This window comes from Puntigrus tetrazona, chromosome 16 (genome assembly GCF_018831695.1).
Source record: "Puntigrus tetrazona isolate hp1 chromosome 16, ASM1883169v1, whole genome shotgun sequence".
Classification (NCBI taxonomy): domain Eukaryota; kingdom Metazoa; phylum Chordata; class Actinopteri; order Cypriniformes; family Cyprinidae; genus Puntigrus; species Puntigrus tetrazona.
The window spans coordinates 19,601,225-19,616,432 of NC_056714.1; the positions used below are offsets into that span (position 1 = coordinate 19,601,225).

General features: G+C 33.6%; 1 protein-coding gene across 33 annotated transcripts in view; it reads left to right on the forward strand.

Annotated features, from left to right (window-relative positions):
• The window catches only part of rims2a (regulating synaptic membrane exocytosis 2a), a 144,206-nt gene that overhangs the window by 101,944 nt on the left and 27,054 nt on the right, over positions 1–15,208 (forward strand). For all 33 annotated transcript variants that reach the window (XM_043261216.1, XM_043261204.1, XM_043261208.1 and 30 more), the window contains 2 exons: positions 832–935; positions 2,604–2,770. In XM_043261216.1, coding sequence (XP_043117151.1) covers positions 832–935; positions 2,604–2,770 — 271 coding nt within the window. The remainder of the gene's footprint in view (positions 1–831; positions 936–2,603; positions 2,771–15,208) is intronic.

Consider the following 15,208-nt stretch of genomic DNA (forward strand, 5'->3'; position numbering starts at 1 on the left):
GAATAAACATCGGATTGTGCTTTTCGACAAAATTTGTGTTCGTTTCAGTATCACAGAGACTCTGGCCAGCCTTGAAACTGTATAGTAACATTCAGAAAACCTTAGAATATTCTCGGTAGAATAAAACTTGGTATCGTGAGCACTTCCTGTGACGTTTTGCCTCTTCGAAATCAATCGCTTGAGGTATTCCCCAAATTTTAAGTCGCTTTGCATAAAAGCATCCGCTAAATGATTAAATGCAAAGGTAAAAACGCACCAAACACCCGAAAACTGCATTAAAACATGCTGCAGTTGCAAATTATACTAAGCGGCAGTATTTGATTTAATTTGCACATGCTTTTCATTTATTCGATTATTACACAATCAGATTTCAACGTCAGTAAAAATAGCTTATAATATATCTGTTAGCTTCTTGATTATTAAACTGTACCATCGCTTGTCTAACTTGTTATTTTATTTATACATGATTATGCATGATGTGAGGTATGCCGTTGTGTGTGAAGAAACTGAGACAGCAGCTTTTAATAATGGCGACAGGCTTTTTTTTTCATTTATAGCTTGGTATTAAACGGACAGATGTCTCATATGCTCACATTTCAGTAACATTTGCTGTGATCGTGATTCTCATGAAAAATATTAGTTAGCGCTGTTAGTTCAGTGTTTTACGTTATGGGAAAGATTTTTGTATCGAATCACTCCACGTTATTGAAACGCTTCGTTGGCGAACAGGTTACCAGATCAGATCTAGCCTCACCAACATCAAAAGGCACTTCTTCCAGCGAACTTCCAATCCCTCAAACCCACTGACCTCTGCTGTGCTCTGTCTTCTAGGTGCTATGGATGTGGAGGAACGAACGCGGCAGATGAAGCTGAAGATGAACAAGTATAAACAGGGAACCGGCTCAGATTCAAGGCTGGAACAGGACTATCACAAGGCAAGTGAATGTGCCGCTGCAATATTTAACATGAAAAACAGTTCAGTATACTATAGTCATTTCATAAGTTAGTTTTTCTCCCCATTTTTCTAGTTGAAATACTTATTTTGAATACATGTATCAGTTGAGATCATCACAGTTAAATAGCACTCCTGGTTACTTAATTTAATAATTAATATAAATACTTCTACTAATAATAAGTTTACTATAATATATTATTTAAATCATTATTAAGTCTCCATTTGAAAGAAAAATGGGTAATTTTTGTTTCCATCTATAAAAAAAAAAAAAAAAAAAAAAAAAAAATATATATATATATATATATATATATATATATATATATATAAATAATTTTTTAATTCAACTTTAATTTAGTTTATATATTAATATTTTATTGCCAACTTCTTCTTTCACCCCCTTAGTTAAGTTTAGCTATAGTTTAGTGAGCCATTTTTGATTTTATCCATTGACTTTGTTTATTTAAACTTAAGTAATCATATATTAAACACTTCCAGCTGTTTTGAAATTTTTATAGATCTATATAGTGTTCCAGGTTTGCGGTCTCTGTTCAGTAATATACATTAGTATTTGTATACACTGGACATTGTGCTGAGATTCAGCTCCTTATATGGCTACTGTATATGGCCTTCCTTTTTTATCCTTGTAAGCCCGTGGTATGAAAAGTATTGTACAGGTCTATGAGTTCGGCAGAATCCTATTAAAAGCAGATAAAGACCTGGTCTGTTTGCTCTGTCTGATAGAGGCGCCAAATAGGACATAATGTTTAAAATCATCATAGTGAGCCACAAGCACCTTATAAATAAATATTACATAAGACGCTACAATACCTCTCTATGTCTGTCCAAGACAGAATTACTAGGATGCCTTAGTATAAATGCAGTGGCTTTTCGTTTTAATGATGCTTGTCGTCCTTTTTAGCTATCTTTTCTAAAATAAATAAATTATTATTTGATTCAATTATCAAATTATGGTACTAGTAGTTAATGCTTTGCCGATGCAACTTAAGTTGCCTTCAATATAAACATTTGATAAGTGCATGCATTCCTTGGGAATCAAAACCATGCTGCACTGTTTGAGCTTAAGGAATGCTCATAAAAGTATTTTTTAAAGAATGATAATATTTATTATTATTAATGATAATAATAATAATTCTAATTTAATAAAATTCACATTTATTGTTGTTTTTGTTTATATTAATTTAGTTTTTTATTTATTTTTCTTTTGTTTATTCATTTTATTTATTAAAAATTATTTATATTACAATTTTATTTCATTTTAATTTTTCATTATTATTATTAATAATAATACTACATCATCATTATTGTTTATTCATTATTATTGTTTGTATTATTAGTTATGTTATTATTGTCTGTTATTATTATTATTATTATTATTATTATTATTATTATTATTATTATTATTCATTATTTTAATTTATTGTATATATTTACATTTTAGCTATTTCTTTCAGTGAAATTTCAGTGCCACTTGCATGGAAGTAATGCATAGAAAAATAATGTTAGCTTCAAAATATTTGCCATTGGTCTGACAATTAAAAATGAAAGTGCCACTTGGCATCTAACAGCTTTGTATTTTCTGTTAGTCGTCTGTAAGCATCTGACGGCGTGTGCTGTGTTTGTTCTGCAGCGTTCGGGCAGGGATCCTCAGCGGGGAGAAAACCTCTCGGCCAAGTCTTCGGACAGTGATGTGAGCGACGTGTCCGCTGTGTCGAGAACCAGCAGTGCGTCTCGATTCAGCAGCATGAGCTACATCTCTGTCCAGTCAGAACGGCCGCGGGGCAGCCGCAAGATCAGGTGAGACGGCTTCTTCTCAGTCAAACCTGTGTGTCACAGTTCAGTCCGGGAACAGTCCACAGCCAGGGCTTCAAAACACTGTTCTTTGAGGCTGTGTACATACCGCTGCGATTTGGGAGTTACCACCACAGTTATCTGCAGGAGTGAAATCCTCATGCTTTAGCATCTCTGACTTAAAAACAACAAACATGGATGTTAATAGTTTAGCTTGTTTGGTGTTCTGAATCAAACTAATGTCTGTAGTCCGGAAACCGGTATTATTTCAGTACTGTTTATTACCCAGTATAGTATTTTTTAATATTCTGAAACAGCATTTATATTTATATTTTTAGTTTAGTTTGATGGGATTTTTTTAAATAATATTTTATGTGTTTAAAAATGATAGAATTTAGCTTTCACTTATTTTTTAAATTTTTCAAAATATTTAAGTAATTATAGCCTTTACTACTTTATTTAGCTAACATTTCTGTTTGTTTAAAATAAGTTTCAATAAATTCCACTTTAGTTGATTATTTAAAATAATATTTTATTAGTTTTAGAGTTAGTTTTAGCTAACACTACTGGAAGCATCATTATCATTTGGCAGCTGGAGATAAACCCAGGCACCGAGTTTATGTATGTTTAGTCTGAGGCTGCATGCCCTCATGCACATAACTAGCAAACTCCATCAAACACTCTGCACCTCTAATCAGGTTCACTAGCTTCCAGGAAATTTCTTACCAGTCCACCTAAAAACGGTCATATTCGTCTAAACACTTAACACTTAAATTTGGAAATGCTATATCCCAATTTAGTTACTTCCAATTTTCGATAAATTGGAAACACACAGTAGTTCACCCACAAAAGTACATTTTGTCTTTAATTATTCACCCTGATGTCGTTCCAAAGCCTTAGTTCGTCTTAGCAACACAAATTAAGATATTTTTCGTGACCAGTGTTGGGAGTAACGCATTACAAAAGTAACGCAATTACAGTGATGTATTACTTTTGGCTGTAACGCAGTGATATAACGCATTACTAATAAGATTTTTGTAATATTACACTCGTTACGATCTCAGTAATGCACGTTAAAACACCACCTTTTAACCCGGTTTTCAATTTACTTGTAAGTATTAAGAAGCTGCAATAAACATTTTAGCTATTTAGATTGTCATACATCTATAGTTATTTTAATAAAAGTAACCAAAAGTAATGCAAAAGTAGTGTAACGCATCACAATTCAGAGACAGCAATGTTGTAATGAAACAAATTACTTTTAAAAGACAGTAACTAGTAAAAAAAACTCTGTTCATGACACTCGAGAGCTTTCTAACTCTGTATAGACAGCAATGCATCCACGACATTCGAGGGCCAAAAAAGGAAGTAAGGACATTTGTTAAAATAGTCCATGTTACATCACTTGTTAACCGTAATGTTATGAAGCTACGAGAATACATTTTACGCACAAAGAAACCAAAGGTTCAGAGATTTCTTCTCTTTCTACGACCTCTGTTTGTAAACCAAGCTCCAGTTTCTACACCTGTTGTTGAATCAAGGCGTTGTGTTTGGTTTCTTTGTGCACAAAAGCATTCTCATAGCTTTATATAATTACAGCCGATGTCACATGGGCTAATTTAACCACGTTCTTGCTACCTTTCTGGGCCTTTAACGTGTCAAAAATATCTTAATTTGTGTTTTCCCGAAGATGAACGAAAGTCTTGCAGGTTTGGAATGACGTGAGAGTGAGTAATTAATGACAGAATGTACATTTTTTGGCTGAACTATTCTTTTAATTCCTGAATTTGAACTCTGAATGCGAACAGGAGGCGAGGAAGTTAAATGAATTTATATTGTATGTCATTTCAGCTGAAAGAGCCAAGTTTGTCGTCAATGTTTAAAGGGGCTTAAAATCATCTTTGCGAAATAATCAGAACATATTGCTATTTTTTATAACAAAAAACAATAGTTGGGCAGTGTATCAATCAGCTTCTTTCAGTTTAAGTGGGCACTTCTTATCCAGAATAATAGGCTACACAAATATTAAATACTGCATGCAAATGTAGTTGGCTCTGTAATGAATTGCACTTTGTTTTCCCTAATTTGTAAGTCACATTGGATATAAGCATCTGCTAAGTGGTATTCAGAATTGCATATGGGTCAAGATGTATCTCACATCTGAGTCATCCATGCGTACTTTTGGTTATAAAATGAGGTTATCACTCCTATAAATACCTGCTGTGTGCGCAACGGGATTAAGCACTCAGAAAAAGGAGTGTGGATCATATTGAGCAGCAGTGTGTACATGGTCTGAGAGAAACAGCAGCTCTGCAGGCTTCATCAATATTTGGGTCTGAGGGCGTATGAGATTGGGTTCAGTTTGGGTGAGTTTGGCACCAAATCAGTGTTGACTGTCTGAAAATTTCTGCGTTTTAAATGTAATATGCACTTCCTTTCAAATGTTTGGGGTCAGTACTTTCTTTTAAAGAAATCAATACTTTTATTAAGCAAGCATGCATTAAATTGATCGACACTGACATCGAAAACATTTGCAGTGTTAAAGAAGATTTGTTTTAAATCAACTAATGAAGCTAAATTTTCAATCAACTGATGAATCTTTCAAAATGTATCATGCACCAACCCCCCACCCCCAAAAGCACACTGAATTTAAACAAAGTTTTGAGCAGAAAATCAGCATATTAGAATGATTTTTGAAGAACCATCTGACACTGAAGACTGGAGTAATAATTCTAAAAATATAGCTTTGCATTATTGGAATAAATTGCATATTAAAATATATTTAAATAGAAAACAGCTTTTTTCAATTTAATATAATATTTCTGTATTTTTAACTAACAAATTGAAGCATCGGTAAGCTTAACATACTTAAAAAAACAGTGTACTGACTTCAAAGGTTTGAACAGTAGTGTACTTTCATAGCATTTGTCTGTCGTCCAACATTTTCATAATTCGCTCCATACTAGCTAACACAAACAGTTAGTTTTACTGAAATGATACCAAATAATCAACAGCAAACTACAAGTAAAACAGAGCTTTTGAAACACATTTTTGTTCTGTCTTTATGTGCATACTGTCCAGCTTCTGTTGTTTTTACTGTTTGCATTGCGTTGTTTTGTTGTGTTGTCATTCATCCATTCATTCTTTCTTTACGGTTTACATTCAGGTAGTGTTGACACCTGTTTTCACTGTGCTTCGTTTTTGTTCTGCATGCTGCTTGCACCTCTGCTTCTGCTTTTGCCGGCCACGCCCACAGCAATGCAGTGCAGGGGCGGAGCCTCTCCAGGGAGGGGGAGGAGTCAGTTGGGGAGGCGGTACAGGAGGAACAGGAGGAAGGAGGGTTAGAGCAGGACAGAGGGAGGAAGAGAGGAGGGGGGAGGGTGGGCAAACTGAGGAGACAGACAGATAGCGTAGACAGAGAGGAGGTGGGGCTGGAGGAGGAGTCTGAAGAGGGCGTGGCCCAGAGGACGGTCTCAGAGACGGACCTCAGGTAAACTATAGCCATGGCAACCAGCTGTATCTTATACCGTAACTACAAGACATTCCATTGGATACAAAAATACTATTTGATCATTCTGTTAATGTCTGAACATATATGTGCATCTCATATATGTCAAAATACTATTACTTTTAGTATGTATTCATTTATTTCAAAAGTAATGCTAAATATTGGTAAATAAACTTACATCCAATGGTATTTTAATGTCATTGTAGTACTATTATAGCCTTTACTAATATTTTTATTTTATATATTTATATGTCTTCATTTTAATTTTTTGCATTTTAAATGCTTAGTAGCTTTTTTTTGTTTGCTTTTTAATTTGGTTATGTTAGTTAATCAATTTAAGCTAAATAAAAAAAACATCTGTAGCTAATTATAGCGAATTTGTATTTATTTATACATTAATTGTATTAGGTTAACATTCATTTGATCTATATGTTTAATATATATTTTTAAGGTTTTAGATTCAGTTTGCATTAATCCTTATACTATACAAACTCATAAAAAAGTATTTGTTGCCTGTTTAGTCGTGAAAAAACAACAATAGCATTATTATTATTATTATAGAGAAGATAGATTTATCCATATCTGTGTTATTAAAATTACATATTTAGGATGAGAACCATAAAATTATTAGGTGCTGTCACAATTGGGAAAAGGGAATTGGACAGTTGTAGTGTCGGGAATTGGGTAATTAATTCAAGGTTACCTTCTTTATTGTAGGATGACCTAAATATTAATGTATTCCAGATATAACATGATCTAAAGCTGCCAACTCCAGTCAAATAAGTGTATAGATACAGTAGATGGCAAGCCATGGTGATCCGCTCATGATGAATGAACCAGTCCTGTACTAGTGCTGCTTACGTGTGTTTAATGTCTGTGTGGCATTTTAATGTGCTGCGAGTCTGCACCTAAAATTCAACACTTCTGACCAATTTATTAAGAACATGTCATAAAATGTTTTATTTCAATGTCTCCAGTCCTTCTAATAGCCCTTTTACCCCTATAAAGGCCTCCATTCACATACAGCTTCACACTTCATTTAGTTGTGACCGTATTATGCATTGTGATCGTATTTTTATAACCGCTCTTGCTTCGTTATTCAGTTACACTTTGTGTTTTTACTTTATAGCCTTCTCATTAAAATCAAAAACAAATGCAATACCACGATTTTTAGTGTGATTGTTATATTACACTAAAATAATAATAAAATGTATCTTTTATTGTTGTATTTTAACTTTATTTATATATAAAGTTTTTTTTAAGTTTAGTAGTAGTGTATTAGGAAGTTTAGTAGTTTTGTATAAATTTTAGTCTTTCAGTATTTCAGACAAAATATTTAGTAGTTTTAGTACATCAAGGTAAACTCAATTAACATCAAGTTAAACTAAATTAAAATGAAAAATATTTGCTAAAATACAAAAGTTTGACATGTTTAATGTTGTCTCAGTTAATGTTTATTTGATTTTTGTAGTTTCTTTTGATTCTATAATGTACATTTTTTTTCTATATTTAAACTTATGTAATGTATATATATATATATATATATATATATATATATATATAATATATATATATATATATATATATATATATAAAATAGGCTTCATTTTCATTAAATAATGGCAATAACGTCACGGCTACATTTACTTCACACAAAGTATAATATCTACTATTTTTATGAGTAGATTCAAATTGTAGATTCACTGATATGTGTCCGGGGCTTGATTTAGTAGTCCAGCTCTTTGTGTTGGTTTTTAGCGGCTCTCTCAGGCCGTATTTGTGGTATTTCTGCTCTCATGTTCATCATCTCTCAGTGTTGACACTGCACTTGTCATCTGGGCCCCTGAGCGATGCATTAGACTCTGATCGGGTTTGTAATGAGGGAGATAAGAACACGATTTTCTTTGTTAATAAGTGACTGGAAGCGTACACAGACCTTTGAAGCGTGCGGTTGTTCATATTGCATTAAATGAACACTGACTGGATGCAGACTGTGCATGAGGAACGGCGCTTTAGCTGAAGAGGCAAAAAGCGTTTGCCTTGAATGTCATGCGTTCTTCAGGTGATCTTTCTGTCTGTCCGTCTTTACCGAGGCGTGACGGATAAGCCATTCTGTGCTTTGAGAAAACAGGAAGTGATGTCAGCCACGATTGCACTGGCGATGGTGGAAGAGCCACAGGCCTCGTCTGCCTCATTAGGTGACTTGTGTAACGCACAAGAGGCATGTGTTCTGGTGGCAGTTTTCTGCGGCTTAGTTATGCAATCTCATGACTAATATACACGTATGAAACTAGAAGGTGGAAAAAAAGAAGGAAAACAAAGCCATAAAGAGGTTACTTAGCGTTGCCTTACAAGGCTCAAAGAGTCGGCGAGGTTTCAGAGCGGTCGCCGAAGCACGGCGGTCATGAGATGTTTCGACTCTTATTCATTTCCATTGGTTTTTGTGGCACTATTAGCCTTCAGTCAGGCAATTTCAGATCAGATGTAGCAGAGTCAAATGCAGAAGTTCTTCGCGAAAATCATTTTCTAAATCAGTAACTTATTCTTGTTTTGAGATAAATGCACTTGATAAACAAAATTGTCTTACATAGACTTGTTTTCAAGGAATATATGAAGAGTTCATTAGCAAAAACAAATAACCCTGTTTGTAATTAATCTCAAGCCAACCTGCAGCTAGGTAGAAATTATAAAAAAAAACTAACTAGCTAACTAACACACAAAAAAACTTGATTTTTTTTATTTCTTTTTTGTAAATACATTTTTCCATGTTAATAGTATTTTTACATTTTTTAAATATTTGAAATCTTACAATTTTCTTAACATTTCTTAAAATTAAGAGATCCGAAAATCATTAATCAAATTATTAATTAATTAATTAATATAGTTAATTTATATTAATCAAAAATACCACAGTTTATGAAGAGAAACATATAAAGATAAGTTAAGACACCTGTAACATTTTACAATAAGGTCTATCAGCTAAATTTAGTTTAATTTAGTGCATTTATTTTAGTATTTTATTCATATTTGTTAATATTAGTTCATATTAGTATAACATTTTTAATTAATAAAAACTCTTAATTTGCAACTTAAAATTTTTACTTCTGAATGAAATAATGTCTGAACTGTTAAAATGTTCAAATTAACATGGACAATAAAAAATACTTAATGCGTTTATTAATCGTAGTTCATGACGGCTAATATAGTTCAATAATGTTACTTTGAATGCACTTTCTTATATATTCAAAGTTTTTTTTTATTTCCATATTTTTTAACTCAAGTCTACAATTTTTGCAGTAATTATATATTTAAAAAGCCAGCTGTTCAGCTTCTTAATTTTAGCTGATGAGTTGGCTGTATAGTTGCTTTGATGGTAGAAAAATGAAAGGACTTATGTCTGGTCAGAAGGAATAATTATATGTGTTATTTTAATATGTTTTTTATACACTTAATTGCTGCAGTAAACTGACAACTTTTCTTTAATTAATGATAAAATTAACATCCCATTGCTATTTCCCATTCAGCGCCATCGTTAATGTGAAACCAAAGCTGCGATGATAATGTGATCAGATGAGGCTGACTTTCTGCTTTGTGTAAAATCATCATCATCATCTTATTTTCAGAAATGTTAAGTAGAAAGCATCTGAATAAGCTTTGAAGTCTAGTTCTTTATTTGCAGGAAGCTCTTTCCATCTAAGAAAGCCAAGCATGAGAAAAGATAAATGCTGTAGTCTCTACCACACTTTCAGAATTTGCCATTGTTGATCGAGACTGGAAGTTGATGATGGGACTAAATTTCATTAGCATCGCCTACGGCGGTTTAGCGCTGCGTCACATTTCGTTTAAAGGTCAGCTCTCTGTGGAGTAGAGCAGAGAACATTATAGAGCTGTTCTGAAAACCTAGTGAGCTTCTAAGGCAGCATCTTATCTGAAGCATTATGTAGATATTTTACAGTTGTGGTCCAAAGTTTACATGTTAATTGTTTGACACACACACACAAAAAAAATCATAATATACGTCAGTCTACTTAAAAAACATGATGGAAACATGATGCGTTAAGAACATTTTAAAGATTTGATAAATTGTACTTTCTTTGTCTTATGAAAAAACGTCTGAGTATCTTCTGTGGCTTTAAAAAGGCAATACTAAATGAAAATATACATATATAAAATAATTAAAAATGTTAATTTTTGTGTCGTTCAAAAGTTTTCACCCCCAAAAGGTTTTTCGCTATTAAAGTAATGGAATTGGGTTAAACCGGTTTTTTAATAATGTGCTAAATTATTTATTAGTACCTTTCGTAAGGCCTTTTTTCTTGTAATCTAACTTTTGAAATAGCCTTATAACCACGCAAGGCCTTAATATATGGTCGAAGCTCATATTGAACTTCGAACGTTATATTTCTGTTGTTTACTTGACCTTTTTTATTTTCATCTTGATATTTGTCACCCAAGTTTGCTGAAGGATCAGATCTTGTGGTAGTTTTTACTTTACAATTTTTACTTTAGATATCGTCTTTGGTAAAGCAAAACCAAGTTTTTTTTTTCCTTCTCTTTGTAAGGTGAAGATGAAGCTGTTAACATCTTCCATCCATCACGTTTCCACCATCTCAGTTTCCATAAATAACTAACTGTGTTGATAAAATAAGTACAGTGTTAGTTCACAGCTCAAGGGCGGATTTCATGTTATTAAGGCCATCTGAGCTCTTGAGTATTCGTTTGGAAAAGACTACGTATAAATAGTGGCGATAGTTGAATTTCATGCCATAACTGAATTTGGAGATCTTAATAGACCACATTCGTTTAGACACAATTAAATGAAACGCGTAGCACCCAGGACATCGTTTCCATAGAAACTGATTTTCTGCATCACCTCCTCGATATGAATTCAAGGACAGTGATGGTGACCGCATCCTTCTCTCTTTTTGCCATCGTATCTGTTGTGTTATTATTATGCGTTCACACAGGTCGCACGCTTCAGACATTGTGCGAGTAACATCTCAAATGAAAATATGAACAGAAAGTATGTTGCGATTTTAAAGTTACGCAGTGCGTAGCTGTCATACAAAAGCGATGCAATGCCGTGAGCCTGAAAAAATAAATCCTAACGGTGTGCACATTCCTTCAAGGAGAGATGATGTTTTATGCTTACTCTGGTTTAGCACTTCAGAGGTTCAAATCTGAGGCGTAGAATGGATCTAAATCAAGAAAATGGACCCGAGCCACTGCCTGCACGCGGATAAATAGCGCACAGGTTTTGTTTGGTGTAAAGGAACATCGTGGCCTAGATGAAAACGCACTTAGCAAAATCTGCATGAAAAATGAACAGTCTGTTCAGCTGTGGATGAGCAAAAACATCCCCGGAGAGATTCCGCGACGCTCCAAGTACATTTGCCTGAGGGATGGTCTTATCTGCCAAGACCTCCTGATAGACCATCAGGAGAAGCTGTGGATGGAGACTTTGGCCTTTGGTGAGAGATGTCCAGTTTGGCTGAAGCTGTCCTTTGTCACCATAATATGATCCTGGTGTAATTCGGTGGCACATGGTCCCGCTGGCAGTGATGCTCAGGTGACCTTCTAAGTAAAATGAGATGAGCTGATATTAGGCTGCAGTTGGAAAACCGTGGCTCTTTTCCGAAACCTAGTGAGCTGCTTTCCTTCTATACTGTTTACACAGGCGTTTTTGAGATTAAAATTTAGTTGTACGTTTTTTTCTATTAAATCAACCCCTCTCATTCTATCTTTTTTTTCATTTAACTATTTATTTATTTATTATTATTATTATTTTCCAAGTAGCTAAGGCCGTTTCAAGATAGTTATGCTCAAGATTTAGTCCAAAAAGCTTTTATTTTATTTTATTTAAACTCAAACCCTTTCTTTCTATTTAACTGCAGCTAAGGCAAACATTTCAGGATAGTTATGCTCAAGATTCATATCAAAGCACATATTCCTTGTTTGTTTGTGTATTTATTTAAATATGTTTTTGCAGTGCATATAATGGCAACCCTTAAGGTTGAGATGAACATTTTTAAACCAATTTTAATAAAGTGTCTAATATTTTAAAAGAACACGATCACTGTTTGATTGTAGGAGTCATTCGGTGTTAACTCAATGCTGCACATCCATTCACATACAGCGTACACTTGGATGTATGAATGGCCATACTTCATAATATCGCCTCAGGTACTTCTCTTGACTTACTGCCTGTTCAAAAGGCCTCCTTTATTAATGGCACAGAGAGTTTTCTAGAGCAGACTAGATTCAAACACAAAAAAGTGCCTGAAGCCATCAAGGCATTAGTAATCCTCCAGTAAACAACCTGTGCAGTTTGTCAGAATGCTCAATGATCCATAACAGATAGTGTGTGACTTCTCTTTACACTTCCACAGAGACCATGTGACCCGTTTGTTCCTCTGGTCACCGTGGTTTTGAGTTGCAGAAAAAAAGACGAAATTCCAGTAAAAATCTATGATATACAGTTATCACAAGATGAAGAAGTGCTTATTTTTCTTTTTCGGGTTTGTAGTGAACTGTGTACTGTTTACACTGCTCTCTCTCTCTCTCTCTCTCTCTCTCTCTCTCTCTCTCTCTCTCTCTCTCTCTCTCTCTCTCTCTCTCTCTCTCTCTCTCTCTCTCTCTCTCTCTCTCTCTCTCTCTCTCTCTCTCTCTCTCTCTCTCTCTCTCTCTCTCTCTCTCAGTCACACACACACACACACACACACACACACACACACACACACACAGATCTCTGCAGGCTGACTCTCATTCGCAGTGGCAGCACTACTGCACGGTCTTTACACACCTCAAGAAAGTTATTCATCTGAAGATTAAAGTCTTCAAAACAGTCATGCCAATTTTGTGTGCAGTATTTAAGAGAAAAAAATATCTACGTCTTATTCACTCTTCACCTGCAGCCCAGTTCAACTGGCTTCACTTTGTGTCTTTTGTCATTGTTTTTAAAATATAAAACAATTAATGCCAGAAGTAATAATTATCATTTTACATGTTCTGAGTTGTGCAAGACAAGGGTTATTATTAACCTTATTAATATTTTCAAGATTAACTAAAGCTAAAACTATATATATATATATACTATATATATATATATATATATATATATATATATATATATATATATATATATATATATATATAAAGTAAAACAATATATGTAATAAAATGCAAAAAGTGTAGCAGACATGAACATAAAACAAATTCATTTAATTACCTAAAACTATATTCTAAAATTAACTAAATAAACAACAACAACAACAACAACAACACAACAAAAGTTACAATGAATAAAATTGAATTTATAAATACTATAATAAAGTTGAATAACGCTATTGAAGACCCAAAATAATATTTCATTTGTTTTATTGAATATTGTGCATTATGTTTTTACATATTCGAAATTATTTTATATATCTGTACACATAAAAATATAAAATATATGAAAAAGTAAAATATCTATAAAACAATTACTTTTTTTATATTATAGTTTTTAATTTCTTCTAGAAACTCCCTAAACCATAAATGAAACTTCTAAACAGGTCTGGAGCAATATCTAGGCAATTATTATGAAGTATAGTCATTCAAGAAGACTTGACCGGATGGATGTGCACCTTTAAGAAGCTGATGTTAGGAGACGCATCCCCTTTCTCGACTTGAAGTATAGCCACATAACGTTCTTATAGTCTTTGTGAATTTGTTTGCAAACTTTTGCGCGGATAATTCCCTGCCAATCCGTCAATCATGCGGTGAGACATAATCCAGAGAGACAGATGTGTCTTGTCATCACAGCAGCATGAAGCATTTTGTAAATTGGCGTCCAGCATTAATCTCCACCTGGGCTTTGTGTCGGTCACAGAGCTCTACGAGCCGTTCTCATTACAGTGATGAGATGAAGGTAATGGCCGTCTGAAGCCCCGTGGCGGTGCGACACTTCTCTCTGTGAGAATGTGAGAGTCTGTCAGCTCTCACGTGCGGCGCTGCTGGAGGACGCTGTCTGCATGATAAATATAGCGTCTGGCAGCATCCCGTCCAATCAATCAGTCGATGCAACAGTATCTCTTTAGAGCTGTGATTAACTCTCAGACTGTTGCGATGTTCCCCAGAGACTCGTATCAGCCAGAAACATACACGTTTGATTCCACTCGATTCTTATTGCTCCACAATGACAACAGCTGACCTCAAACCGAATGCCGTTTTTGGGGTTTTAGTCTGCTATTGCACCGCTTCTAGCAGCTTAGTCGAAGCGCATGCATTTTGTAACGAATCAAGTCATTTTTTAATTTTTTTCTGTGTCATTACTTGTAACTAAAACTTTTTTTGTGTGTTTTTATTGAAATAAAGCTGACGTTATAACTATTTGACGATGAACTTTAAAATTAGAAATGTTACCTTGGCAAGTAACTAAAATAAAATGCATTTAAATACTAAAATGAAGACAAACTGAAGTAAAATGTGAAGTAAGTTAAAATAAAATGTCAGTATAGATGTTTTATACATAAAATAAAATAACTGAAAATATAAAACTAAAACCTAAGTAAAAATATGAATAAATTATAGAATGTATACATTACTAAGTGTGTATACGTTATTAAATATAATAATGTTGCCATTAAAACAAGTCTTTTTTTCCATTAACTGAAAAATGTATTGTAAAAAAAACATAAACATAAAAGAGAAATGTGAAAGTATTCAAATGAAGCGAATTTAAATAAATAGAAATATTCAATAGAAAATCATATAAATATATGATGAGGAACTTGAAAATTTGAATTGTTGCCTTGGCAACTGATACAAATAAAATGCATTTAAGTACTAAAATGACAGTAAAAATTACAAATTGGAGTAAAAACTGAAGTAAGTTAAAGTAAAATGTAAATAAAGAATAAAATATAAAAACTTACATTATTAAACTAAAAGCTCAT